General features: G+C 36.3%; 1 protein-coding gene across 1 annotated transcript; it reads left to right on the top strand.

Annotated features, from left to right (window-relative positions):
* Positions 1-5,178: 5,178 nt before the first annotated feature.
* Positions 5,179-6,681, top strand: LOC131147645 (uncharacterized). Its single transcript, XM_058097155.1, has one exon. The coding sequence runs from the start codon at positions 5,343-5,345 to the stop codon at positions 6,543-6,545; it is 1,203 nt and encodes a 400-aa protein (XP_057953138.1). The 5' UTR covers positions 5,179-5,342; the 3' UTR covers positions 6,546-6,681.
* The last annotated feature ends 20,705 nt before the right edge of the window (positions 6,682-27,386 follow it).

Here is a 27,386-nt window from a genome sequence, read left to right as displayed (position 1 = left end):
TGGGTTGAGGGGACCAGTTTGATGAGGTAGTAGCCAATCCCGAGCTTAGGAGTGGAAACAGTTTGGCCGAGTTGAGGTAGTGTAGAGTATGATGACTTACTTGGAGGGCCAACCAGAATTAAGCCCCACCTATGGGCCGCACAACCTGTAATGAGGGGTCAAATCATGACATACAAAGTCCCAGGGAAATAGCACAGTTATGTATATGTATGTGTACACAGTTTTACAGTTTTTGTTGTATGTAGTATGATATTAGCAGTATAAATGATAGAAAGTTATGACGATACAAATATTTTAAGCTACTATATATGTGTTTTACAGATTTGCTAGATCATGCAGTTTTAAATACTATTATTATAGTTTTACAACTCGATCGCCGCACATTAGTAATAGCATATTTCCACTTATTGAGCGTTGTCTCACCCCATTACTTTACCACTTTTCGGGTGAGCCAACTAGGGAGCAGATCAGACTCGCGGATAAAGAGTTGACTCGGTTACCCTGGTTGTAGGGTAAGTTTGTGATAGGGTTTTGTATTTTTTTTGGGTAGATGATACTGGAGGGAGTTATTGTATATGGCTATGGTTTGAAGGTACTGAATTCTGATATTGTTTAGTATATATGGTTGTATGATTTGTATATTCGCTGCATAGATATGGTTATATATATATATATATATATATATATGTATATATAATGGTGAGAATTTTGAGGACGTTACACACTACCATACATAACCATTCTGTAAACAGTGTGGGTGCACTCTGATCCATTTAAATTTTAAGTTACGGTACCGAATATTCGTAATTTTTTGTATTGTCTTAGCCATAAGAAGTTTTAAAAACATTTTTATTATATAATTTATACAATTAAAATAATATCATGAAAATCTCATTTTTATTCATATTTTGTGAAATACGCGACGTAAAAAAATCAACTCATGTAATCGTTTACTCATATTTTCGTGAAATGTGCAACATATAAATAAATTCATGCCACATAATTTTCGTGTAAAAAATATTTTCGTGAATATAAATTAATGATGTAAAATACACGAGAGGTTTAAAACATTTCTTAACTCAAAAATAAATGCAAGTATATTAAGGATAAAACTAGTATAATTAAATATGCGTAAAAATAAACTCAGGAGAATTTTATGAAACTAACTAACATAATCGAAATTTACTTACAAATAAATTCAGGTATAAATTTTAAATAAAAATCTAACATAATCAAATTTACTTACCTCTTCATTTACCTTGTATTACGAGCACAACGAATATCTCTGAAAAAATGAAATCGTAAATAGTGGGTGAGTGAGAATTTAATTATAACAAAAATTCTCTCTCCACCATTAATAATTAATTATTATTTTATTTTTTTAATTATTATTATTATCATTGTTATTATTTGTAAGTTATGTTTTAGTATTTTTTTTTTTGAAAAAAATTAAGTTCGAATTTCGAAAACTCATGTGGGCCCCACATAACTTTGAGACTCAAGTGGGTCTTGCGAAACTCCAATAGTCCTCCTACGATTTTATGAGCCCTACACAGTTTCGAGACTTATGTGAACCCCCACACGGCTTCAGGACTCATGTGGGCCCCACACGGTTTGTGGGCCCCGCATAGGATACCTATATTATTATTATTTTATCATATATTTCTACAAATTATGTCAGTCAAAACATTATTTTATGTATATGTTCTTATTTACGTATACAAACAGTGTCTACCCTGTTTATCCTATGAAATTTCATTTTGACCAGACCTACCTCTAAGGAGCAACTGAGCCGCAATGGTCTCTAAGTACTCACTTAAACAAGGTATTTCTTAGACATTAAATATGGAATCAAAGATCCTAACAGGGAAACACTTTCATTTTGATATTAACTAAATGACCATTATAATTATTCTATTTTTTTTAGGGTTATTACAATATAAATATCGTACATCTCAAATATATTTGATCTTGGTTAGGTTAAAACCATTATTATGCACCTAAAGATACAAGAAAATCAAGTTTTTGTAATAACAGGGCAAACCATCGACGGTTTGACCTAGGTGCATTGATGGTATTAGGCATAAACAAAATTGGATTTTGTCCCGGAGGAAACCTATTAGCCTTAGTGGCTACACCATCATTATTTAATGTGTTTTGATGATATTAACCTATATGTTGTTCCTAGTGTTTTCTTATCTTTGTAGATCATGTTTAGTACATGTATTCGTACATAAGTTATTGGATCAAAGGTAAAGATCGGAACGAGTAGACATCAAGAAAGAAAGATCAAATGGACACATACTCGGAATGACCCAAGCAAAACTGGATATTTCATAATTGTTGAATTATTTGTAATAAGGGTTGTGTGAGTGGTAGGTTCAATTTGTAACTCTTGCGTTTTGTTTTTGCATGATTTCCAAGTAAGAGTTGAGCAAAACACATGCATACTAGGACACATGAGTTTATAGGATTGCACTAAAAGTCACAAACTCAATATTCATAGTTTTCTAAGTTAAAACAAGAGTTTGTCAAATGAATCCTAAAACTCAAATATGTTTTCAAAGGGACAAGTTTTTAACATCCTAATTTTAAGAACATTTTTACACTTAGTCCCGATTGTGTTAAAACAAGTTTTATGTCCTAAAAGTTCAAATAAAGTCAAGTATATTTATAAAAGGTCATACTAAACATATAAGATATCAAAATGGGTTTTTAAGCGTGTTTTATTAATTAAGATATCTTATATTTAAAAGGAAACTCATTTGGACAAGTTTTAATATTCATTATACTTAATATATTTCATATATTTTTGTCTAAGAATGTTTTGAGTCATTAACACACTTTTGATAAGGAAAAACAAAGCAACTGTCACTACCATAGTGCAATTTTGAGTCATAAACACTTTTTAATATTTTGGGCATAACTTTTGTTATAAAAGTCCAAATGAGACTATATTGGTGTAATTAGAAAGTTAAGACAAAATGCGACAACTTTCATGTTGATGACCTTTTATGATTCAGGGACCTCATCGACGAACACAGGAGATTCGTCGACGAGTGGCAGTGTTTGATTAGTCGACGAGTGCAGGGGCCTAGTCGACGAGTCTAACGGGCAGAATGACACTAACGGGCGGAAAACGGATAGTTTACCAAATAAAATATATTTTCTTCCCCCCAACGGCTAGTTAACGATTCATTTGACTCTTGGGCTATAAATACAAGCTATTAGACTTGTATTAACATGATTTTGAAGGCTTTTGATTATTCTTAGTGAAAAATCTCTTTTTTCACCAAAACCTAAACACCTAGCACTTTGCATTATTGTTCTTCATTCACAAGTGTTCATTCTCTCTTGCTATTTATTTGTGTTTGATTCATTACTCGAGAGATAGTGTGAGGTTTGTTTTGTATTTAATATTTACTCATTTGAGGAGCATCATATTATATTTTCATCATCTTCTTGTAAGGTTCTTTGTGGACCATTTGGTGAAAGTTCTTTGTGAACCATTTGGTGAAGGTTCTTTGGAAACCAAAGAGGCTCTTGGTGAGCGGGTAGGAATTTGTTCCCAAGTTATAAGGCTTCTCCACCGGTGAAGAAGATCGTATAGTGGAATCCTTGAGTTGGTTTCAAGGTGTGGATGTAGGCTTAGTGCCAAATCATGTAAAAATACCAGTGTTGATTTTCTCTCCCCATACTCTTTATTATTTGTCTTGTGTATGATTTAAATTTCATATATTGTGATATAATTGCTTGCATCTTGTCAAGTGTTTTATTTTGTAGAGAAAATTTGTAATTCTGCAAAAGAGTCAATTCACCCCCCTTTTGGACTATATACTCGCGGGTTGGGACATCTAACATAAATGAATCCCAATAGCATTGACTTTATACATAATCTTTACACACAAGTTTCTTTACATCACTCTTGTCATACTATTCTATCATATAAGTGTACAAAGTTTGAAAACTTATAGAAAAAATTGTAGAACTTTGAACTTTTCCATTTGTATAAGATTGAAGAGAGTTATACAATTCGAATCTTGTTGTTGTAATATGGGGGAAACAAGTAAAGTGGGGTTCTGTTGCATTGGTTCGTGGATTAAGTTGAAAAATCATATAAAACTTGAATATTCTTAAAGAGAACAAGATACCTGTGTTTCACCCTAATTATTAATCGTTTTTGTATATGGTTTGAGTTTAAGGTTTTTTGCTATATTTGTATTAACTTTTTGACGGAAGGTTTGTCATCGGGTTGCATAATTAGGGAATAATGACTTTGGACTGAAGTAAATTATGTAGGTTCATACTATTCAAATTAGCAATGAGTTCGAACCAACTCCATGCCTCAATATCCTTAAATTTAGAGAAATAACAACAAATTTGTATAGATATTGGAAGAGTTGTGGACTAATGGTTAGTTTTTTTTTTTTTTTTTGAGAAATATTAATTTACCAAATTGGTAATCGAGTGAGAATTTTATTTTAAAATTTAACTTTTGAAATATGGACCTACCACATGTTCTTTAAGGGTCCATTTCAAGTATTTTATTTTGAGAATAAAAAGAAAGAAATAAGAAGGATATTAATATATTTTCCATTATATATTTACTCTATATCAAATACTATTCAAACTAAAAGTTATTTTTATATAAATATAAATTAAGAAGAATCTAAGGTCATAAAATTAAATTTTTATTCATTGATTTGTATATATATATATATATATATATATTTGTTTTTCTTATTTTTCTTGATAATAAAATATAATTATTTTTATTTTTATTTTCTTCTCCTAGCATTTTCTAATTCCAAATAAGGCCGAGTAGGATATATTAAATAAATTATAAGTTGTACTTCATCAAGTTCTCACCATTTAATCAAGGGAATATTAGTTTATTTTAAAAATGGAATTCAAAATTATTCTTGTCCAAAACACCTGAATATGTGTGTGTGCATGTATATAATATTTCTTTTTTATAAAATAAAAACATGTTTAAAAAAATAAAAAATAAAATATATTTTATATCGTTCGGTTAAGGAAGAGTTCACACACTAAGTAAAAATTTTAATCTATTTTATATTGTAAAAAATAGTTTGTGAAAAAAGAAGAAGACAAATTAGTAGTTCGATCATCACGTCTTTATTAAATAGACTGAACCGGCATGATCCGTTCAGTGACCGGTCGGTTTGATGATCATTCTAAATGCTCGCGGTTCCGCGGCAACGTTTGAGATGTTCTTCATTTGTCTCTCTCCATCCGGCACTCTCTTCTGCAGCACCTCGCTAATGGTCGTTCCCACTGGTTATCCGTAGAACATCGCGGAGCCCCCAGGCTACGTTACCATGGAAACCGCATCATCCTTCCTCTGCTCGAAAACAAACCTTTTTGGCTGTAACACGGTAGACAGAAGCACAAATTCTCTCAGGCATTCCAACAAACGTCTACAATCCCGTCTCCCCATCAAGCATTCGTGCAGTCTTCGAAACTTCAGAACCGCCAAAACTCCTTTGAATAGCTCCTTTTCTGTATACCCATTTCCACCATCTCCATTAAGGGCGAGAACCCATTTTCTTCATCCCCTCAAATGTTCACATTCCGAAACTGCTGGCTCAGAATCTCAGAACGCATTACTAAATCCCTTGAAAAACCTTTCCTTCGGTTCGTTGAGAACATTGCTTTCTCAGTTAACCCCTATTGATATATGCAAATGGTCGGCCATGTTTTCCATTTCCATTGCAGCCGCCAAATGGACTGTAAATTTACTTTTGAACCCTTTCTTCTGGATGTATTTTAGCTGGACTTGGTTGTTCTGGCCGTGGTTTGTTGCTGTAGCTCTTGCAATATATGGTTTGTACTGCCTCCGTAAACATTTGCTTGGTGAAGCGAATATAGTGGAGCAGCTTTGTATTGTAACGTCGGCATTCACTTGGCTCACACTCGTTCCGCCTGCCCATTTCAATGGCTTCCTTGAAGGCTGGCCTTTCGTGTTTTTCTTTGTGTATCACTATTTTTTCTTCTTCAATGTTAGTATTAGGAGACGTTTATACGGAGATTATTATGCTCGCCCACATGACCCCAAGTGGGATGTGAGGTTACCTAATTGGTACAGCCTTCTATTTTGTGCTGGAGTCATGGCAGGGCACTGGCTTGCAGCATTTGAAGGACCAGAGCTGCACCTCATACCTGGTGCGTGGAGCAATTTGGGGATTTGGATACTGATAGTGGTTGCTTTATTTATGCAATATCACTCAACATTGTATCTTGCGAAGTATTCAGAAAAAGTGGTGGTGCCTACTGCGGTTGTGCAATTTGGGCCATATCGTTGGGTCCGCCATCCAATATATTCTTCTACGATGCTTCTGTTTGTGACTTATTGTGTTGCACTCCGGGCACCCATCAGCTCATTATTTGTCATTGCGGTTTGTTTGCTGTATTATGAGCAGAAAGCAAGATTAGAGGAGGATTTGATGCTGGAAACTTTTGGGGAGAGATACAGTGAATACATGAATAAAGTGAGGTACAAGTTCATGCCTTGGGTTTATTAGCTGTGCTGTTGTTAATTATTCCTGTTATCAGTTTATTGGATAGAAGTACTAGTGTGCTGAAACCAGAAGAGGGGATATTTGCTAATGTAAAACAAGCACAATTTTTTTATAATCTTTAAATTTTAATTTTCTTCTATACTCTCTTCCATTTAATGTTATTTTGGAGTTATTTATATTTAGTCAGTTGATTTTGCATTTATTGTGATGCATTAATCTGTACAAGCTTTGATTAACAGCTGGTTTATGATTAATTCCTTAGTTAGGGTCGTTTAGTATTCTTGGCAACCATTGGCATTTATTTCATCTTTCTAGAACAATTTTTGATAAATTATTGAAGTTTCGCTTAATTAAAAGGCCTTTATGCATACAAGAGTAATGTTGGAGGGTAATGTCAACAAGTTTATGGTTTCAAACTAAAGTAGCTTAGTCAAGTTATGTCAAGATTGGCTAAACTTGGTCATGTTTGCTTTCTATCTTGATAAGTTGGTGGAGCAATCTCAGTATTGGTTTTGCAAGAGCTTATCTAGAGGTAGAAGTCTTCTGTCTTTGTTTACTATCTGGGTTAGGCAGCTAGGGATGCGGAGACTCAGGTTGTTGGTTCATGACATTCACGCTACATGGGCAGATGTATAGTGGGGACAATCGGATGCCTGCCCCAACTGCCTAACCCATTTACAAATGGTGCTGTTGAATAATTGGGTAAAATGGAAGACTTAACCTCAGTTATAGGTCTCTCCCTCTATTTATAATGGTAGATTTTTAGAATATTGGATGGCAAAAAAGAAGTTGGTTACACCTCTCACATGGTCAATAATAGTAGAGTCGATAATCCAAGGACTAGTGGGAGAGATATCAGATGACATAGAAACTGTACGATTACCCTTATGAGCAAAAGATGCTATGTCATGAGTGTGAGATAGTTATAGTATGCTGTTCACCTGAATAAATGCCTGATGATGGAAACAAACTTTTTGGGATTGAGGACACCATCCCAACACACACACAACCTCAATACAGCAGCAAATCAGAAATACACAGCTAACAAAATGCTCTTGGGATTCCAAAAGTGAACTTCGAGACCAACCAAAACAACCACAAGTGATATTTCAGACCAACCGAACCAAACTCAAACAAGTCAACCGTTGATTCAACCACGAATGAGTCACCAACAACTGGACATAGCACTGCCACAACCCTACAAAAAATCAATGTTTAAATGCTGCCCCTGCTCCAAGAGACTTAAACACATCCCCAAGAAGCCAACATGCAGTTGTAACAGTACCAAACAGCCTCTATACAGTAGAACATCTGAAGTGCACAACGAACAACATCCTCCTGGAATTCATGGTCACCATCCCAAAACACAACGTTCGACAACCGGAGCAAACCACAAGCACGCAATGAACAAGAAAGATTAAGAAACGAATCAAGAATACAGCAGTATCACTGTTTCAGGCCTCAATGAACTCTATAATTACTGACCAACAGCTTCAGGCATTAACAAGCAAACATTCACAGAATGCCGCACATGAACAAGTAAAAAAGGTGATGCCTTTGGACAAAAAAAAGATGACAAACAACTTGGTATTATGGTGCGAGGAAGGATTCAAGACATTGGGGAGGAAATTGGAGCAAAATGACTGCTAAAAAATGTCTCATGCGCTGGTGGCGCATGGGGTCGGCACTGCCGGCTTTCTGCTGGTGTGTGGGGGCACGTGGAGGATCCTCTGGCTATGAAATTTTAGGGCTGGCAGATCGAAAGGTTCTGTGGCTTGCTATGCGGTTAGTTTTGCAAAGTATGAGGTAATGTTGAAGATGACAGCAGCATCCAGGATTTTTTGCGACTGCAGTGTTTTCTGGCAGCTGCTGAAGCTGCTCCTGGACTTTGGTGATGCTGATGACCCTTCTACTGCAGCAGGTTGTGTGGTATTATGATGTTTAAGTTTTGATTTAGCGGTGGTTACGCAATTAGGGTTTAGGTCGGATCTTGCTCTAATACCATGTTGAATAATTGGGTAAAATGGAAGAACTAACTTCAACAATAGGCCTTTCCCTCTATTTCTAATAGATTTCAAGTACAATTTCAATAACCATAATACCCTTACTAACTCACACTTATTAACATAACTCTAACATGTAATAATAATGCTAAATGGCTAAATAACCACTAACAAGTGTGAACTGCTTTTTTTTTTGAAACAAAACTTTATCATCATTGTCAAAAATTTGCCACCACTTAATCATATATTAATTTTTTAAAGAGAGGCTCAAGTTGAAAATTTTTAAAAAAATTGTGCTATTTCAAAATTGTTCAAACTTAAGTTTGTATATCTGCATCTCCCCATGTTCTCACCTAAATCCTAAATCTGAGGGGACTCACAAGTCACAGTTTCCCTGTAAACCCTTAATTTTCTTTATTTCTCACGATTCTTTCTCGTGCTTAAGTTTTTTTTATGGTTGCATGTCAAATCTAATATTTCTCTCTGTTTTTTAACAATTTTAAGTTGTTTCTTTCACTAATCAAAACACTAAGGCCAAGTTTTGTGTGTGGAATGGAATAGGGTAGAAAAGGTATATGTAAGAACATGGTAGTTGACATAAAAATTGGTGCTATCCCCATTACCTACCATATAATGGACTTTAGGAAGGAAATAATCATAAATTTGAGTGAGTAGTGTTAATTCCCACTTTAGCATCTCACCCATTTTGTAGCATTCCATATTTACTACAAATTGCCTTATGCCAAAGAGAATTAGGTTCTAAGGGAAGCACTATAACCATTTCCCCACTAAAGAGATGTTTTTGGACACCACCATGACCCATGCCTCCTTCCCTTTTAGGCCTACAAATAGTCTTCCGACCTACAAGATGATCTCTAGTACCCTCTCGGCCTCTCCCCCGCTTGACCATAAGAAATCCCTCATCAATTTCTTAGGCCTCCGTGCCAATCTCACAGGCATTCTAAAATGAGAAAGGTAATATAGAGGGATGGAAGATAGACAAGTGTGGACAAGGGTAATATGACCCTTTAAAGTGAAGAGCGCTCCTTTCCACCCATCCAGTCTCCTAGCCACTCTCTCAAAAATAGGGTCCAAAAAGAGTCTGCGTTCGGATTATCACCTAGGAGACACCTAAATAAGTAATGGCCACCAAGTCAAAATGGCACAACTAGCTAGCCTGGAAAAAGGATCTGCATTAATACCCTGACCCACCATACCGCTCTTAAAGAAATTAATTTTCAGCCAGTATACCTTCTCAAACACCTGCAAGATAGTTTACAAATTAGAGAAGAAACTTATGTTATTTGATAGGAAGAGAATAGTATAATCTGCGAACCGAAGATGAGAAATGATGCAATTCTCATAACCTACCTTAATCCCCCCCACCAACCCTCTATCTACACCTCTTCCAATCATCCTACTCAAGACATCAACCATGATATTAAAGAGAGGGAGAAAGAGGATCTCCTCGTCTTAGACCCCTGGACACATGGAACCAAGACTTGGCCTTGCTGTTTACTAAGACATAAAAGATCACAGAAGATAGACACCCTCTAATCCATTTCCTCCACCTCAGGCCAAAACCTTTTTCTAGCCATAATTTTGTCAAGAAGCTCTAGGTCACCCTATCATAAGCTTTCTCAAAATCCAATTTCAACACAAGACCCCACTTATTCCTATGAACAGCATCTTCAGCCACTTCATTGACTATCAAGGCAGCATATAGTATTTGTATGTTACCTATAAAAGCACTTTGGCTAAGAGAGATAGTCCTCTAGGATATTAGCCAACCTCTTAGATAACACCTTAGTCAAAATCTTATAGACACTAGTTACTAAGCTAATAGGTCTAAATTCTAAAGTCCTTGACTTTAACCCGACCATGTTTTTTTGGGGACCAAGGTAATAAAAGTGAAACTCAAACTCCTCCCTGCCGCTCCATTGTGAAAGAATTCAAGAAAAGCTTTGAGGAGGTCTCCCTTCAAAGTCTCCCAACTATCTGGAAAGAAAGCCATAACCATTTGGCCTAGGAGCCTTTTCTTTATCCATCTCAAAAATCAATATTTCTAATCTCCTCTTCCTCAAAAAGTCTCTCTAGCCAAGCAGCTTTGTTAGTTGATATAGGACACCAATCCAGCCCCTCAATCGAGTCAATCATAACTCTATCAACATCCTCCTCTAAAAATATATTCTTGTAAAATTCAGTAATCAGGACAGCAGCAAGGTTAGGATCCCTAATGACCTCTCCCCTATCATTCTCAAGTTCTGTAATTAAGTTCCTTCTTCTCCTACTAGTTGCCACCCTATGGAAAAGCTTAGAATTACAATCCCCATTCTTGACCCAATTCTTTCTAGATTTTTGTGTCCAACTCATCTCTTCACTAAACAACTTGTTCAAATTCATTAGACAATTGGACTTGTCTACTGACAATGTCCTCAGAAAAGGATTCTTTGAACCTATAGAAAAGCTTGGAAAAACCTTGCCAGATTGATCAGAAAAGGCAGACCATTTATAATTTCCTACCTCCTTCAGAAAAGCCTCCTGCTTTGGATTTTCATTTCGATCTTTGTCCATAATTTTTTTTTTTAGTTCTTCAGCAGCCTCTGAATTTTCCGCATCTTTCAACTGAGATAAAATCAGACAAACATCCTTGTATTCCTGAATCTGTTCCAGTAGCAAGTTGTTTTCATCTTTGTACTTGTACCAATCTTCTAGTGCAGTATCAAAATCGGGAAGACTGCATCTTTGTGTATTAGACTCTGAATTCTTCATGTCAGATCCCCTGCCCCATCTCCATACTTTATGTTCCTGTATCTTCCACAAATTTCTCTAAGAATACAGCCTTCTTTGTTAAATCTTCCCTATTTGCATGATCTGAAACCGTGATAATTTCACTTCTGGTTTGATGGAAAGATAGACTAACATCAAATTTCCCTTTCATGTCTTTCATTACTTTCCGAGTTTCCTCCGACTCTTCCTGTAATTCTTCCATATTTTTTGGATGCATGGAGCCACCTTTGCATGTTTCTCCTCCCTCCTCGATTTCTCAAGCATCTCTGACTCTATTTGATCTCTTTGGTAGCTTCAGCAGCCCACGTGTGACGACCTGCTTAATTTCTACATTTTTTTTTATATAATAAAATCAACAGCATAAATCTCAGCAGATCATAATCCACCTGGACCCGTGGGTACCAGGGATATATTAGAACATATAGCAGAAGCCTAAGCAGCAGGAAACACACAATCATATACATTTCATTATACCATACATCACAATACCATAAATACTAGAGTTACTACAATCACTGTATATATATATATATATATATATATATACAACACTCAACCCAAAAAGAGGTTCTAGGGCCATTTCCACAAAATACATGTGACCCTATCACAATACTTACCCTTCAAAGAGGGCAGACAAACAATTCTAAATCAGCAGGGCTTTTCCCGCTCTCCTATCTGAGGCTCCTGAAAAGTTTATAAAATTTTGGGGTGAGACACCTCTCAGTAAGAGAAATAAACTAATACTAGTGTGTGACAACATGAGTATTCCGTGTTGTACACATACCATACATAACATATTCAGTAACTGTTTTGTCAAATCTGGGAAAACATATATATCATCAAAACATGGCAGAATATACTGCATTTTTATAAACATATCTCATCTTATATAATAATAATACAAAAACATTCCTGGTAGGTTAGCTGACTGTTGTCATGTATTAGCCCCACATGACTGGGTTGTGTGGCCTGAAGGCGGGACCTGACAATGGTTGGCCGACCACTGTCAAGTCAAAAGTACAGTCTGTAAGTCTGATGGGTCTGCCAGATTTGGTCCGTGCACCAGGGGCGCTCACACACTTCTTAAAAACCACATCGACCATCCAATCTCACACCATTCCGTACAGCGGCATTAACACAAATATCATGATCACGAAGACCATGGACACATAGTAATGGTACCGTGCAAGTGCTAGCCTAGACCAAGCCAACCAGGTTCTGATACCATATAACATATACTGAAATTGTGATACATGGATATTTCATATCATTAATTATCAAATCAATCATATCATTTTGCATATATATATATATACGTATATCATGAAAATCATCGGCCCGTACGCCGGTATTTTACATTTTACCGTAGTTCGGCTTTTACGCCGGCAAATCATAGCATAGTCCGTACGCTGGCAAATCATTTCCATAGTTTGGCCCGTACGTCGGCAAATATATCCGTAGCTCAGCCTGTACACTGGCAAATCATACACATAGCTCGGTCCTTACGCCGACAAATCATACACATAATTCGGCCTGTACGCCGGCAAATATATCAAAATCTCGGCCCATACGCCGGTTTTCCATTATAAAAATCCATATCATTCACATTCCCAGAAAACAGTATTTCATATTAATTCCTACTCATGCCACACTAATAGGTTTTTCACATATCCAACATACCATCGTTTTCAACAGTATTTTCACAATATATAAATCATAAATAAATATATTTATTTTCTGAAATCGAATGCTATAACAATATACATATTTTCATAAAATACTAACTTAGTTTATCCCCTTACCTGATTCTTGAAAAGCTCCAAAGAAAAATTGTCCCGCACCCGCAGGGTTCCCCATTCAACACCCTGGAAATAAAAACTTTCAGTACTAAACTTTAGTATTTCTACGCGTATATCACTTTCTACAATTGTCAAATAACCAAATACTGAGTAGAAAGCCTTACCCTAGATTTGGGATGGTTTCCACCTCAGCCCCACCGACGATTCGCTCCGGCAAACTTGCAGAGAACTTTCCCAGGAGCGTCGTGACTGCTTCAGATCATCGAACCGGTGGAAATCCGGCCCGAAATCGAAGAGAGAAGGTGGAGAAACCGAAGGGTAAGAGAGAGAAAGCTTCAGCGCAGGAAATCTTGGCCAAAAATGAGTTTTAGGCCTATTTAAACTGTGGCCTTTGTCGACGTGCCACGTCACCTCGTCGACGAGGTCAATACAAAATTCGTCGACGAACTCTCCCCTTCGTCGACGAAATTCAGAACCCCAAAATCATCCTCTCGGTATTTCCTCGTCGACAAGCCACGTCACCTCGTCGATGAGCCCAACTATATTTTCGTCAACGAATCTTCTGTATTCGTCAACGAGTAGCTGAAAGATTCTTGCGATTTATCCTTTCCAAAATGTTCGCATTCGTCAACGAAGTCGACTGCCTCCTTTTGTTTCCGGTTTCCATTTCCCTTTCTTTTATTATTTAAATACCATATCTTTCGGGTCGTTACACCACGTGATTTTGTCTATTTCCTCCAAAGGAAGTAAACCTAGGTCCCCATCATTCAACGAAGCCCCTCAAAAGTATCCTGAGTTTTTAGTTAAGTTGGGCTTCTCTTTTTCCACCCAGACTAAACCTGTTAAGACAGCCCATTTTTCTTTCTTGGGCCTATCGGATATATAGGCTTTAGAGTAAGTCCTTCAGGCCCAAAATTTGTAATGTAAAATTTTTTTTCCACTGTAGTTACCTTCAGCTCAGTTTTCAAAGCAGCAGCCTTAGGAGGAAATTTTTTTAAATTTGAAAAATCCACACTTTCCAAACTCAACTTTCTTATGAACCAGCAACCTTAGGAGAATTTTTTTTAAAATTTGAAACAGATTTGGGCTTAGGTACTGCCCAGTAAGTCTCTCCCTCCCAAATCCACACTTTCCAAACTCAATGACTTTCCCTGCTGAATTTTCTGATAGGAATCACCACAATTCCTCCATCTCCGATCAACAGAGACTCCATCCTTCACACCCCTGCATAACTAGGCTTATTGGGAAGCCCATTATACACAAGGCTCTCTTCCTCATGCTTCTGTATGTCCTGGGAACTACAATTTCAGTATTTTCTGTGTATTTTGTTGTAATATGCTTTCATCCTCTTTCAGTGATTTGCAGAAAATCCACCACCTGGAAGCCTCCTATCCCTATGGAATTCTCAAAGAGAATCTTCCCCCAGAATACAGTAGTTTCTCAATTACAATCATATGTCCGAGTTTGTTGGACACCAAGCAAATGATCAAAGAACCTCCTGGGTTTCTAGTCGTTTTCACCCATGGATAAATGGACTTCTCTGCCCAAAATTCAAATAATTGTTGCTGTATTAGCTTCCTTTCTATCTTGACTGAGGAAGACATGGCAGAAAACTTCACGAAGATTGCTTTTTTTTTTTTTTTTTTTTTTGGGTGGGGGGGGGGGGGGGACCTGCTGCAAAATGAAGGATTATGACATAATCAACTTGGTGGCAAGCCTTTATCGGAGATCTTCAACTTCCATGTCCATTAGCATGCAAGAAACATGCTAGACACATGTCATGGACATGGCATAAAGGGTTTCAACTTTAGGATAATTTGTTACTTTTTTGGGTACAAAGGTTACTTTTGTGGTTCACAAGTGAGATAGGGTTATCATAGAGTGAAGAGCATGATTATACCGCCTGAATTTCTTTATGGTTCTATTATTAGAGTAACTATCAAAATTTTGAGGGCATACTATTTGTTATCTAGAACAGTGGAGCTTGCTGACATGGGGTTTAAAATGCTTGTTGGCCAAATCTAGACAGCTCCGTAAGTTCCACCATCCAAAATGTGCGATTTAAGGACGTTAATGACTATGAAAGAGTGGCAAAACAAGAGAAAAAGACATTATAAGTGTAACCAAGTGGGAGAACATAGATTACACTTGGTTTGCAGAATATCTGTGCCTAGGAATACAATGGTTTTAGTCTATCTGTCTATGTACTGTAGGTGTCTGTTTTTGGGAACAGAATGATTTTAGTATAGGGTTTTGATAGCTTACAAAAGAAAATGACTATGCAAAAATTTTTATTAATCCATAACATAAAATAGACCAGAAATGATTATTTCCAAATTTCGCAAGCGCAATATCTAGTCATATACTATTCCATGTTTGATTGAATTAACACAAATTTTTGCATTGCCATTTGCTTTATGAAGACAACATGTTTTTTTTTAATAACCTGTCAATTCCCTATACTATGACTATTAATCTTAGTGTTAGACATTCTGTTAACCAAACGTAAGCTTAGAGATGCTCTAGAAGGTGGCTGGATGGGAGAAACTTAGTAGGGATGGTAGAAACCTAATAAAAAAATGACTTAACCATTGAACATATAACGATTCAAGTGGAAGGCATTACAAGGACAAAGGGAAGGCCGATATTTTTTGAGGCTGTGAGGGTAGACATGATTGAGTGCAAAAGTAGAAAATAGGGCCTAAATAGAGCATTATGGCGTAGGGGTGTACAAATTTTACTGGAAAATCGAAAAACGGACCGAAGTCCTCTCTGGGTTGGTTTTTTGGTTCTTGGTTTCAGTTTTGGTGTTTAAAATAAAAAAATTGATTTCAGTTTCAGTTTCGGTTTCTAATTGAGAACCGAACCGAAAAAACCGAATAAATAATTATATACATTAAAATTTATATAATATTAATATTAAAATTGTATAATTATATTCATAAGGCTGCGTACTATAGACCCATTGTGGTCCGTCACTTCCCTGGACCCCGCATACACAGGAGCTTTGTGCACTGGGCTGCCTTTTTAAAAAAAGAAAAAAAATAAAAAAAAAATTTTACTTTATAAATCAGAAGTCAAAATAATAATAAGTTATTAGAATGGTAAAAGTGTCTTATACAAGTGGTGAGGCTTCCCCATGTTTTAAGTTTGCAATGTGGGATGAGTTTATATTTATTGAGTTGCCTTCAATTGGTCTCCACACTCCCAGAACCACAGCACAATGAGTGCTGCCTGCCTGCCACATGCAATTGCCCAAGAGTCTTAGCAATGGAATTCATTTAGTGCTGCCCACCTGCCACACTCCATCCCACATCAGTTGGAAATAGGAAGGGAATATATTTTCCTTCCTATGAATACCAGTTACATCCCCCTCATTCAAGCAATGCAGTGGGCCTAGAATGCTAAGGCTGTGGCCCATATAAGACATAAAAGCTTGGGCTCAGCCCAACAGATGCCATCGATGTTTAGTTTACGCATTATTAGTTTTTTTTTTTAAACCGAATTAACCAAACCGAACCAGAAAACCAGCAGTTTGTTTTTTTGTTTATTAACTGACGATTTACGGTTCGGTTTCAGTTTATAGTTTTTGAAAACCAAGGAATTTGGTTCAATTGTCTGTTTTGCTAGTAACTGAACCAAACAGAACTGATTACAACCTTATTATGGGGAACTAGACTTAAGGTACTATAAAGTCTACGATTGCCTAGAAAAAAAATTATGAAACATCCATTTTGATGTGCACAGACACAAGGCGTGGTAGTGCCAGAGTGTATATATGGGTTAGAGAGCCCAACAAGTAATCAAAAAACATGATCTTGTAGGATTAGATTAGAATATTGTGTTGTTTATTATTTCAATGTTTTCTTAGGATACGCTTGATAAATTAAGTGCTAATGCTGAATACTCAAAGCATTTCTAAATTTGTGCAAATCAGGTTTTGAGTATAACTGGATTGGTGGATCGGTCTTTGAATTTGACTGCTGAATAGTCATTTGGTAAATGGTAACTAAAATGTGTAAGTTGGGATTTGGGAGATGGAGAGGTGTGCTATGAAAGATGTGGAGCATTGTGGAATTTGCATTTTTAGTAGTGACAATGTTCATTGGAGCCTTTCAATGAACTCTTTAGCAAATTTTAATCAAAAGTAATTCAACACTACTTAAAACCTTTGCCAAGGAAGGTAGGGTCACTGAACTTTTAGACTATTAAGATCCCCTTTGCATATTTTTAGGGCCAAAAATATCCGATGGAGCCTCAAAAAGGATACAACAACAACAACAAAACCAAACCTTAAGTCCTACTAGGTGGGATTGGCTATATGAATCCTTTTCCGCCAATTTATGCGATCATAGACCATTTCTTTTGATAGATTTAGGGATATTAAGTCCTTACTCACTATCTCCTCGCAAGTTATTTTAGGTCTACCCCTATCTCTTCTACTGCCCCCCACAGTAACTAACTCACTCTTACTCACTGGTGCACTATGTGGCCTACGTTGCAAATGTTCATACCATCTAAGTCGTCCCTCTCTTATCTTATCCTCTATAGAAACTGCACCTAACTTATTGCGAATATGTTCATTTCTTAATTTATCTTTCAATGTTATACCACTCATCCATCTAAGTATTCTTATCTCGGCAACTTTTACTTTTTGGATATTATGTTTCTTTGTCGCCCAACATTCCGATCCATAAAACATAGTTGGTCTTATAGCTATCCTATAAAAATCTCTTTCAATTTTAAGGGTATTCTATGATCACAAAGCACACTTCAAGCACTTCTCCATTTTACCCAGTCTGCTTTAACTCTATACATTACATCATCTTCAATTTCTCCTTCAGCTTGCATAATAGATCCAAGGTATCGAAATCTACAAGTGTTATTTATTTCTTCATCATCAGTTTAACTTTGTCTCCAATATTCCTCCTATCATTACTAAAATTACATTTCATATATTCTGTCTTATTTCTACTTATCCTAAAGCCTCTAGATTCCAAAGCTTCTCTCTATAATTCTAACTCTGCCTCTACTCTGTCCCTAGTTTCATCAATTAATACTATATCATCTGCAAACAACATACACCATGAAACCTCCTTTTGAATACTCTTAGTCAATTGGTCCATCACTAAAGCAAAAAGATAAGGACTCAAAGCAGATCCTTGATGTACACCTATGGTGATTAGAAATTCTCTAGTTTCTCTATCTATAGTCCTTACACTAGTCATTACTCTATCGTAAATATCCTTAATGACATCAGTATACCTACTATATACACACTTTTTTTCTAAAACCCACCATAGAATTTCCCTAGGTATCCTATCATATGTTTTATCATGATCAATAAATATCATATGCAAGTCCCTCTTCTTTTCCCTAAACTTTTCCATTAATCTTTTTAAAAGATATATAACTTCTGTGGTAGATCTCCCAAGCATAAAACCAAATTGATTTTCTGAGACCTTTGTTTCTAACCTTAATCTTTGTTCAACTACCCTTTCCCATAGTTTTATCGTATGACTCATAAGTTTAATTCCACGATAGTTATTACAATTTTGAATATCTCCTTTATTTTTGTATATAGGTTTTAAAGTGCCTTTCCTCCATTCATCTGACATTTTCTTAGATTTTATATTTGTATTAAATAAATTAGTTAACCATATAATTCCGTTTTCACCTAAGCATTTCCAAACTTCAATTGGGATGTTATCTGGTCCCATAGCTTCCCATTTTTTTATATTTTTTAGTGCAAACTTAACTTCGTTAACTCTAATTTTGCAAATAAATCTAATATTTTTAGACTTTTCCTTATTTGACAATTCTAAGTTTAGGCCTTCTATTTCGTTTTCACTAAACAACTTACTAAAGTAACTTCATCATCTTTCTTAAATGTCTTCGTCCTTAATCAAGACAATATCATTCTCACTTTTTATACATTTTATATTTCTTAACTCCTTACTCTTCCTTTCTCTAGCTTTAGCAAGTTTAAATATATCTCTTTCCCCTTCTTTTGTATCAATCTATCATACAAACTATTAAATGATCTGTATTTAGCTTCACTAATGGCCTTTTTTGCATCTTTTCTTGCCTTCTTATACTTTCCAAAGTTATCCCCGTTTCTACATTTTTGCCACGTTTTATACCAAATTCTTTTTGTCTTTATGGCTTTGTGTACATCTATATCGACCACCAACTTTCTTTGCTATTCGAGAATCTTCCCCTTGATTCACCTAAAATCTCTTTTGCTATATTTTTAATAGAGCTAACTAATCTACTCCAAAGAGTATTTGTATCTATCCCATCCTTTATAGTCCAATCCTCATCTTTGATCATTTTATCTTTAAATTTTATTATATTTTCTCCTTTTAAGTTTCACCATCTAGTTCTCTTACACTGGTTTATTTTATCATTTTTCTTCCATTTTTTTAATACATATATCTAACACTAAGACTCTATGTTGTGTGGTTAGACTTTCACCTTGAATAACTTTACAATCCTTGCATGATAAACGATCTACCCTCCTAATTAAAAAAAATCTATTGACTTCTATTTTGTCCACTTTTAAAGGTTATTAAATGTTCTTTTCTCTTCTTAAAGCAAGTATTCATTATACTAAAATCATATGACATAGCGAAGTCTAAGATCATCTCCCCAGACTTTTTTTTGTCTCCATATCCATATCCTCTATGTATCCTCTCATAATTTTTATTATCCTTTCTAACTTGTCCATTCAGATCTCCTCCTATAAATATTTTCTTAGTCCCTGGTATGCCTTGTATAATCCATATCTTCCCAAAATTGTCTCTTAAGATTTTCCGCTAAGCCGACTTGAGGAGCATAAGCACTAATGATATTTATTATGTAGCGACCCGAAAATTCTACTACTCTGATAGCAATAAATACAAAGCGGAAGATTTTCATAACAATTATCAGAGTACTAAAAACCATCCTTTATTACAATAAAAATCCCAATATCACAGCAAAGTCCCGAACTCATAAAAAACATAAATAAAATAATAACAATTCTAACCAAGGACCTTCTACCCCACCAACGCTTCCATTGCGCACTCTGATTGCTGTTATACTCCTCATGACATCTGAAAAATAATTGAGCATGATGGGGTGAGACACCTCTCAGTAAGAAGGAATAAATTATTGTTAGTGCGTGGCAGATGAGTTTTACATATTTAAACATAGCTATTAATTGAACTGTAACTGAAAAGCATCTGTATAATAATCATGACTCACACGTATACATTTCAAGGTACATATTTTCTACTCAAACATACTTTAACGTAATAGATAATTCTGTTTTCATAAAACTACATATATACATAAGATACTTCCTTTTCTTTCCCTTGACGGTTCTAGCATAACATCATGAATTAACCCCGCATGATCGGGTTGTGCGGTCCGAGGGCTGGACTTAATTATGGCTGGCCTACCAAGTTAAGTCAAACATAACATAGCATAACTACGCACGATTGCCCACTCAACTTGGTTCGCCCATCCTATGCTTCTTAACACTTCTCGGGTTGGCACACGGTGGGTATCCTACACTTCTCAACACTTCGGGGCTAATCGGCTCCGACACCGACACTTTGTGAAAAGTGTGGTAGCACTGCCAACCTGGTCCGCCCATCCTACTCTTCTTAACACTTTTCGGGTCTGCACACAGGGGAATTACACTGTCTGATCTTGCTAGCTAGCTACGGTACCGTGCTCTGAACATATCTAGTCCATCAGAGTTTTGATATCATATAGTACAATTTATATAACATAACTGATAGCGTAATCTCATTTCGTAATCATCATTTCATAAATATGTATAAAACATGTTTTCACTGTCATATCATATCTATCATATCATAATCGATATAAAACCGTCATATCATAGTTGTGTCAGTATAAAACCGGCATACCATATTATAACTCGGCTTAAAGTCGTCATTTCATAACTTAGCATAAATCTGTCGTGTCAAATTACTGCATAAAACTGTCATATCATATTTTCATCATATTCATAAAATTCTAAAATCAGTATAAAATCATATACATAACATTTCCTCTACTCAATATAAAATCATAATTTGCTGTATATCGTCATAAAATATTCTAATTGTAATCGTATAGTCATTTCTCATGCCACACAATTTGAGTAATAATTCTTAATATAATAATTACCTAGGAAAAATATAGGTTTTGCTGAAAAATAATATATAGCCTTTTCTAGGGTTTTCTCAAACTCATAATACTAGGTTTTTCCCAAAAATCGAATTTAATCAAATCCTTGTAGTTTAACTTAATTCCAAAATATTCCCAAAAATCTGATTTAATCAAATCTCTGCAGTTTAACTTAATTCCAGAATATTTCCAAAAATCTAATTTAATAAAATACGACAATTTAATAGTCAAATACTACAATTTAATAAATAAACCATAATTTTCACACCCATAAAATTACTCAGAAAACCATATACAGTATTCTAGTAATCAAATAACCGGGTGAATTTCTAAAATAACTGATATAATTTATTCCCCTTACCTGTTTACCGAAAATATGCCTGCAGGGATCCCGAAATGATGCCTGCAGCGTTTGGAGTACAAAGCCTTGTATTCATATATTTTAGTTTAATTGGTTCAACTTTGGAATAACAACTATTATAACATCCCTAGGCTCACATTCTCCCGTTTAACCGGTTAGATTTTGAAATAACAACCAACCTGATATCCATATATTCTTATTTTTCAATTTAATCGATTAATCTTTAAAAACAATTGACGTAATTTATTCTCCTTACCTTAGCCTTGGCGTGGTGCCTACGACGTTTCAATGACGAATCCACTTCAGTTAAAATGTTCGTGGTAGAAATTGGAACCCAGAGATATTTTCTGTTTTTCAATTGGTGCACGTTTCGCCGAGAAAATTGAGGAGAGAGAAAGAGTTGAGGAGAGAGAAAGAGACGAGAGAGAGATACGGAGAGAGTGCACAATCGCGGGGGGGGGGGGGGAATTCTTTAATTTCCTGTAAGGATTGTTCAGGATGCTTGTCAAAGCATCCTGAGACTTCTTTAAGTATATATATATATATATATATATAAAATTTTATATTATAATATTGTATTATATCATATTAATATATTAATATATCATATTATTAAAATAATAATTCTTATTAATTGATAAATTAATTAATTATTTAATTTAATATAATATAATTTTTTTTTTAAATTTTAGGATCACACTTATATATTATTTTTGGGGTCTTACATATTATCTCTTGTCCTAATACCATCTTGATTTTTATAATTCTATCCCCTACTCTATTTACATCAACAGCGCTATCTTTTAAGTTTTTGTCTATAATAATTCCTACTCCATTCTTATGTTTTTATTTTCCAATGTACCAGAGTTTAAATCCTGATTTATCAAATTTTCTAGCTTTCTCCCCCACCCACTTAGTTTCTTGAAGGCAAATTATATTAATTCTTCTTCTGATCATTGTATCCACAATTTGCATGCTTTTACTTGTAAGTGTCCCTATATTCCAAATTGTTAATCTAATCCTAGTTTCCTGAACTAACGTCTTTACTTACTCACGTCCAGAATGATGTAGGAACCCTCGCATATTTGACACTGTACCCGGGTGTCACGGTTCGACTATTTTCACACCCTTGTGAAGGGTCGTGCGGAGCTAGCTAAAGCACTCTTGCTTAACTAGCCATCCTATCGTTTACCAACAGTCATCCATGAAACACTTTCATTAGCATTCATTCAAATAGTAGCAAAAATAGTAATCAATTTGTGAAAGCCATGGCAAGCAAGCAGTAAACATTGAAGCAAACGTAATTCATTAACAACACCTCCGTTGACATTGTGTGCTTAGCGAGGGAGGTAAGTAGGTTAAACACGTTGACAAAAGCTTGTGAGTTTTACAATGACTGATGAACACTCACCCTCCCCTAAAGAGGTTTTTATGTAATTATCATCCTGGCACTAGGAAACATCAAAGTGACCGAGGAGTCATACTGCCATATTTGACATACAAATAAACTACTAGCAAAAAATAACCCTACACTAGTATTTACATGATGGAAACCCATCCCAAGTACACGAGACAAGCGGTCACAGGCAAGCGTAATGCCTCGAACATGCTTAGCTCGTGACACCGGGCGCAAACACGGCGCTTTTCTTCGGGAAGATGACCTAGCCTACCCACCCTCGCCCACTTTTTGCTACACCCGGATGGTACAAGTGCAACTCGGTGAGGATTCATATCATAGTGATCTGACAAATTTTACACCGGCTGTCAATTACCTAATGCAACCCTCCTCCTTTACCCGGGTTTGGGATCGGCTGTGTGTGAAAAAATTAAGACATTAAATGCATCACAGGCGGGGTTGAGCCTCAAAACGGATCTTTTGGCAAATTAGCAATTGAAAGATATTTGGTTTGGTTATACGTAAATTAGTACCAATTAAGAGGTTTACTCCAAACAGGCTAGTTTGTTGAATTTTAGACCATTAGAAGCCAACTTCTATTCAAAGGCTATTAAATGTGCTTTGGAAATGCGCCTGAGGGTTACATACACACAACAGCGACAGCGACAACAACAACAACAACAACAACAACAACAAACCAAGCCTTAAATCCCACTAGGTGGGGTCGACTACATGAATCCTTTCTACTAATTTATTGGATCATGGGCAATTTCCTCTAACAATTTCAAGACTATTAAATCCTTATTCACTATCTCATTCAAAGTTATTTTAGGTCTACTTCTACCCTCACAGTTGTTAATTTTGGTCTGAATGCCCTTTACATCAGGTTTGCTTTCATTATATTGAAGAGATTTACATAGTTGTTGCCTGATTTTCAGCACTTAAATGCTGCTAGATTTTCAGTATTATTTCCTCTGACAATTTTAAGACTATTAAATCCTTATTCACTATCTCATTCAAAGTTATTTTAGGTCTACTTCTACCCTCACAGTTGTTAATTTTGGTCTTAATGCACTTTACATCAGGTTTGCTTTCATTATATTGAAGAGATTTACATGGTTGTTGCCAGATTTTGAGCACTTAAATGGTGCCAGATTTTCAGCATTATTCACAGCCTAATTTACAGCCTGATTGCCTGAATTATCTCCATTAACATCCCCCCTCAAATTGATGCTGGTAAATCAAGAAGCATCAATTTGTCAACCAAGAACTGATGCCGGTGCCGAGAAAGAGCTTAAGTGAATATTTCTGCAGTTTAATGTTCGGTGGAAATGTGAGGAAGAGTAATCACTCGTTTGTCAAAGGATTCACTCATGGAATGACAATCAACTTCGATATATTTCGTACGCTCATGGAAGACAGGATTAGTGGCGATCTGAATAGCACTGGTATTATCAGCATGAAGAGGAGTGGAATGAAGCTGAGAAAAACCAAGTGCACCCACTAACCCACGAAGCCATGTGATCTCAGAGCATGTGGAAGACATAGCACGATACTTAGACTCAGTGGAGGACTTGGAAACTGTGTCTTGATTCTTACTCTTCCAAGAAATGAGTGCCTTGCCTAAGACATGCACCAACTAGTAACAAAGAGATGAGTATCTGCACATTCGGCCCAATCAGAATCACTATACCCCACCAACTATAAGGAAGATTCCTTAGGAAAGAACAAACCGTGTGTGGAGGTGCCCTTCAGATTTCGGATGATGTGGCGGACAACGGCTAAATGAAGATGTTGGGGAGCCTGCATAAATTGACTGACTTGCTGCACAACAAAAGAAATTTCAGGACGAGTAATCGTTAAGTAGTTCAAACTCCCAACAATCTGCTGATACAAGGATGGATCTGATAGAAACTCGCCTTCCTCTTGACGAAGCTTAAGATTTACCTCCAAGGGAGTAAGAACAGAATTACCCGATTGGAGACCAGCCAATGAAATCACTTCTTGCGTGCATTTGTGCTGGTGTAACAACATACTGGTTGGAGTAAGCTGCACCTCAAGGCCAAGAAAGTACTGCAGGAGGCCAAGATCTTTCATGTGAAAAGAGGCCTTGAGATGCTATTGTAATTGCTTAATGAACTCAATATCAGAGCTGGTAATTACAATGTCATCAACATATACCAGAAGCAATACAATTCCTCCTGAAGTCTTGCGAAGAAAGAGAGAGGAATCAAACTGACTCTTGAGTAAAATGAAAAGCAAGCAGGGTAGAGCCAAATTTATCAAACCATGCATGCGGAGCCTGTTTCATTCCATACAAGGATCAGCATAGCTGACAAACCTTTGAGGAAGGTGTAGCAAAATGCCGGGAGGTGGAAACATATAGATTTCTTCCTTCAAATCCCCATGTAGAAAAGCATTTTTCACATCCATTTGCCTAAGAGACCACCCCTACGACGTAGCAAGTGCCAAGATAATCCGCACAGTAGTCATTTTGGCAACAGGTGCAAAGGTCTCTTTTTAATCAATACCATACTCCTGTCGGTTCCCAAGAGCCACGAGACGAGCCTTATATTTGTCCAGTGACCCATTAGACCGATACTTGATTGAGTACACCCATTTACAACCAATAGGTTTGACACCAGAGGGACAAGTTATAAGATCCCAAGTGTTATTATCTTGAAGAGCTTGGATTTCTTTTTGCATGGCCTGCTGCCAACATGCTTGGGTGGCTGCCTGGGTATATGAGTGAGGAACAGAAATAGTGTCGAGAGTGGCAGTAAGCGAGGTATGAGGAAAACCATACCTATCCGGTGGATGTGTAACTTGAGTGGAGTGCTGAGGAATGGCAGAATCAGATGACGGATCAGTGTCTAGAAGGGGCGTTGAAGGAGGAGGACGTCAATGATACACCACACCTGGTTTAAATCACTCTATAGAAGAAGACACATAATCAAAAGCAGGAAGAAGAGTAATAGGAGTATCAAAAATAACCTGAGATTGAAAGAAGTATTGATTTTCGAAGAAAATCACATTCCAGGAGATCCGAAATTTGTTTGCATGAGCATTATAACAAACAAATCCTTTCTGAGTAGGACTATATCCCATAAAGGCACACGTGACAGACTAGGCAACAAGCTTGTGACGCTTAACAGGTGGTAGATGAACAAAACAAACACTCCCAAAAGTTTGAAAGGATTGATACTCAGGAGATATGCCAAATAAACGAAAATAGGGAGAGTCATAATTTAGAGTGGCAGTAGGCAAACGAATGATCAAATAGACAGCAGTAGATACAATTTCTACCCAGAACTTAGAAGGTACAGAAAAATCAATCAACAAAGTACGAACGACATCTAAGAGATGATGATTCTTACGCTTAGTGACTCCATTTTGTTGAGGGGTATAAGGACAAGAACACTGGGAAATGACCCCCTTTTATTGAAGAAAAGCCTGAAAAGAATGAGACATGTACTCCCCCCCCTGAGTCGGAGCGTAAAGTTTTGATACAAGTACTGAACTGTGTCTCGACAAACGCAACAAATTTTTCTTGACAAACGCAACAAATATTTGAAAGACAGAAAACACGTCAGCTTTAGAGCAAAGAAAATATATCCAAGTGAATCGACTATAATCATCAATAAATGTCACAAAATAACGATACTAACCATGAGAAATAACAGGACGCACACCCCAAACATTAGTATGCACAATCTCAAAGCAATTAGAAGCATGACTACCATGCGCAGGAAAAGGTAAAGTTTTACTTTTACCAAGATGACAAGTAGCACGATAAAAAGATGCAGAAGAAGAAGAAAAGGAATCTTTATTGCCCAAAAAACCATGTTTCATAAGATGAGCCAAGACAATAGAATTAGGATCCCAATTTCTTATGCCAGACTTCACTATTATTGGCAGTAGCTGTACAAGCAAGAGAAACAACATTAGGAATAGAAAACTGTAAAGGAAATAAATGTCCCACTTTAGGCCCCTTTGTGATCACCGTCCCCGACACCTGATTCTGCACAAGACAACCACCACGAGAAAAATGAACATCATAGTTATTATCTACCAATTGTCCAACAGAAATCAATTTGGTAGACAATTCAGGAGAGACAAAAACATCGCGAAATGAAGAGCCCAAATTACCAACAACAGTAATTGGAAGAGTACTGCCATCAGTAATCTGAAATTTTTGCGTGCCTCTATACTTACGAAACACCAAGGAGATCCATCATATTACGAGTTATATGATTAGAAGCTCCCAAATCAACAATCCAAGAAGTTGAGTTAGTAGCCGTATCTTGCAGG

The sequence above is a fragment of the Malania oleifera genome, chromosome 2 (genome assembly GCF_029873635.1).
Source record: "Malania oleifera isolate guangnan ecotype guangnan chromosome 2, ASM2987363v1, whole genome shotgun sequence".
Classification (NCBI taxonomy): Eukaryota; Viridiplantae; Streptophyta; class Magnoliopsida; order Santalales; family Ximeniaceae; genus Malania; species Malania oleifera.
Note: the sequence above shows the minus strand (reverse complement) of the source record. Positions and strands in the feature narration are given on the sequence as shown.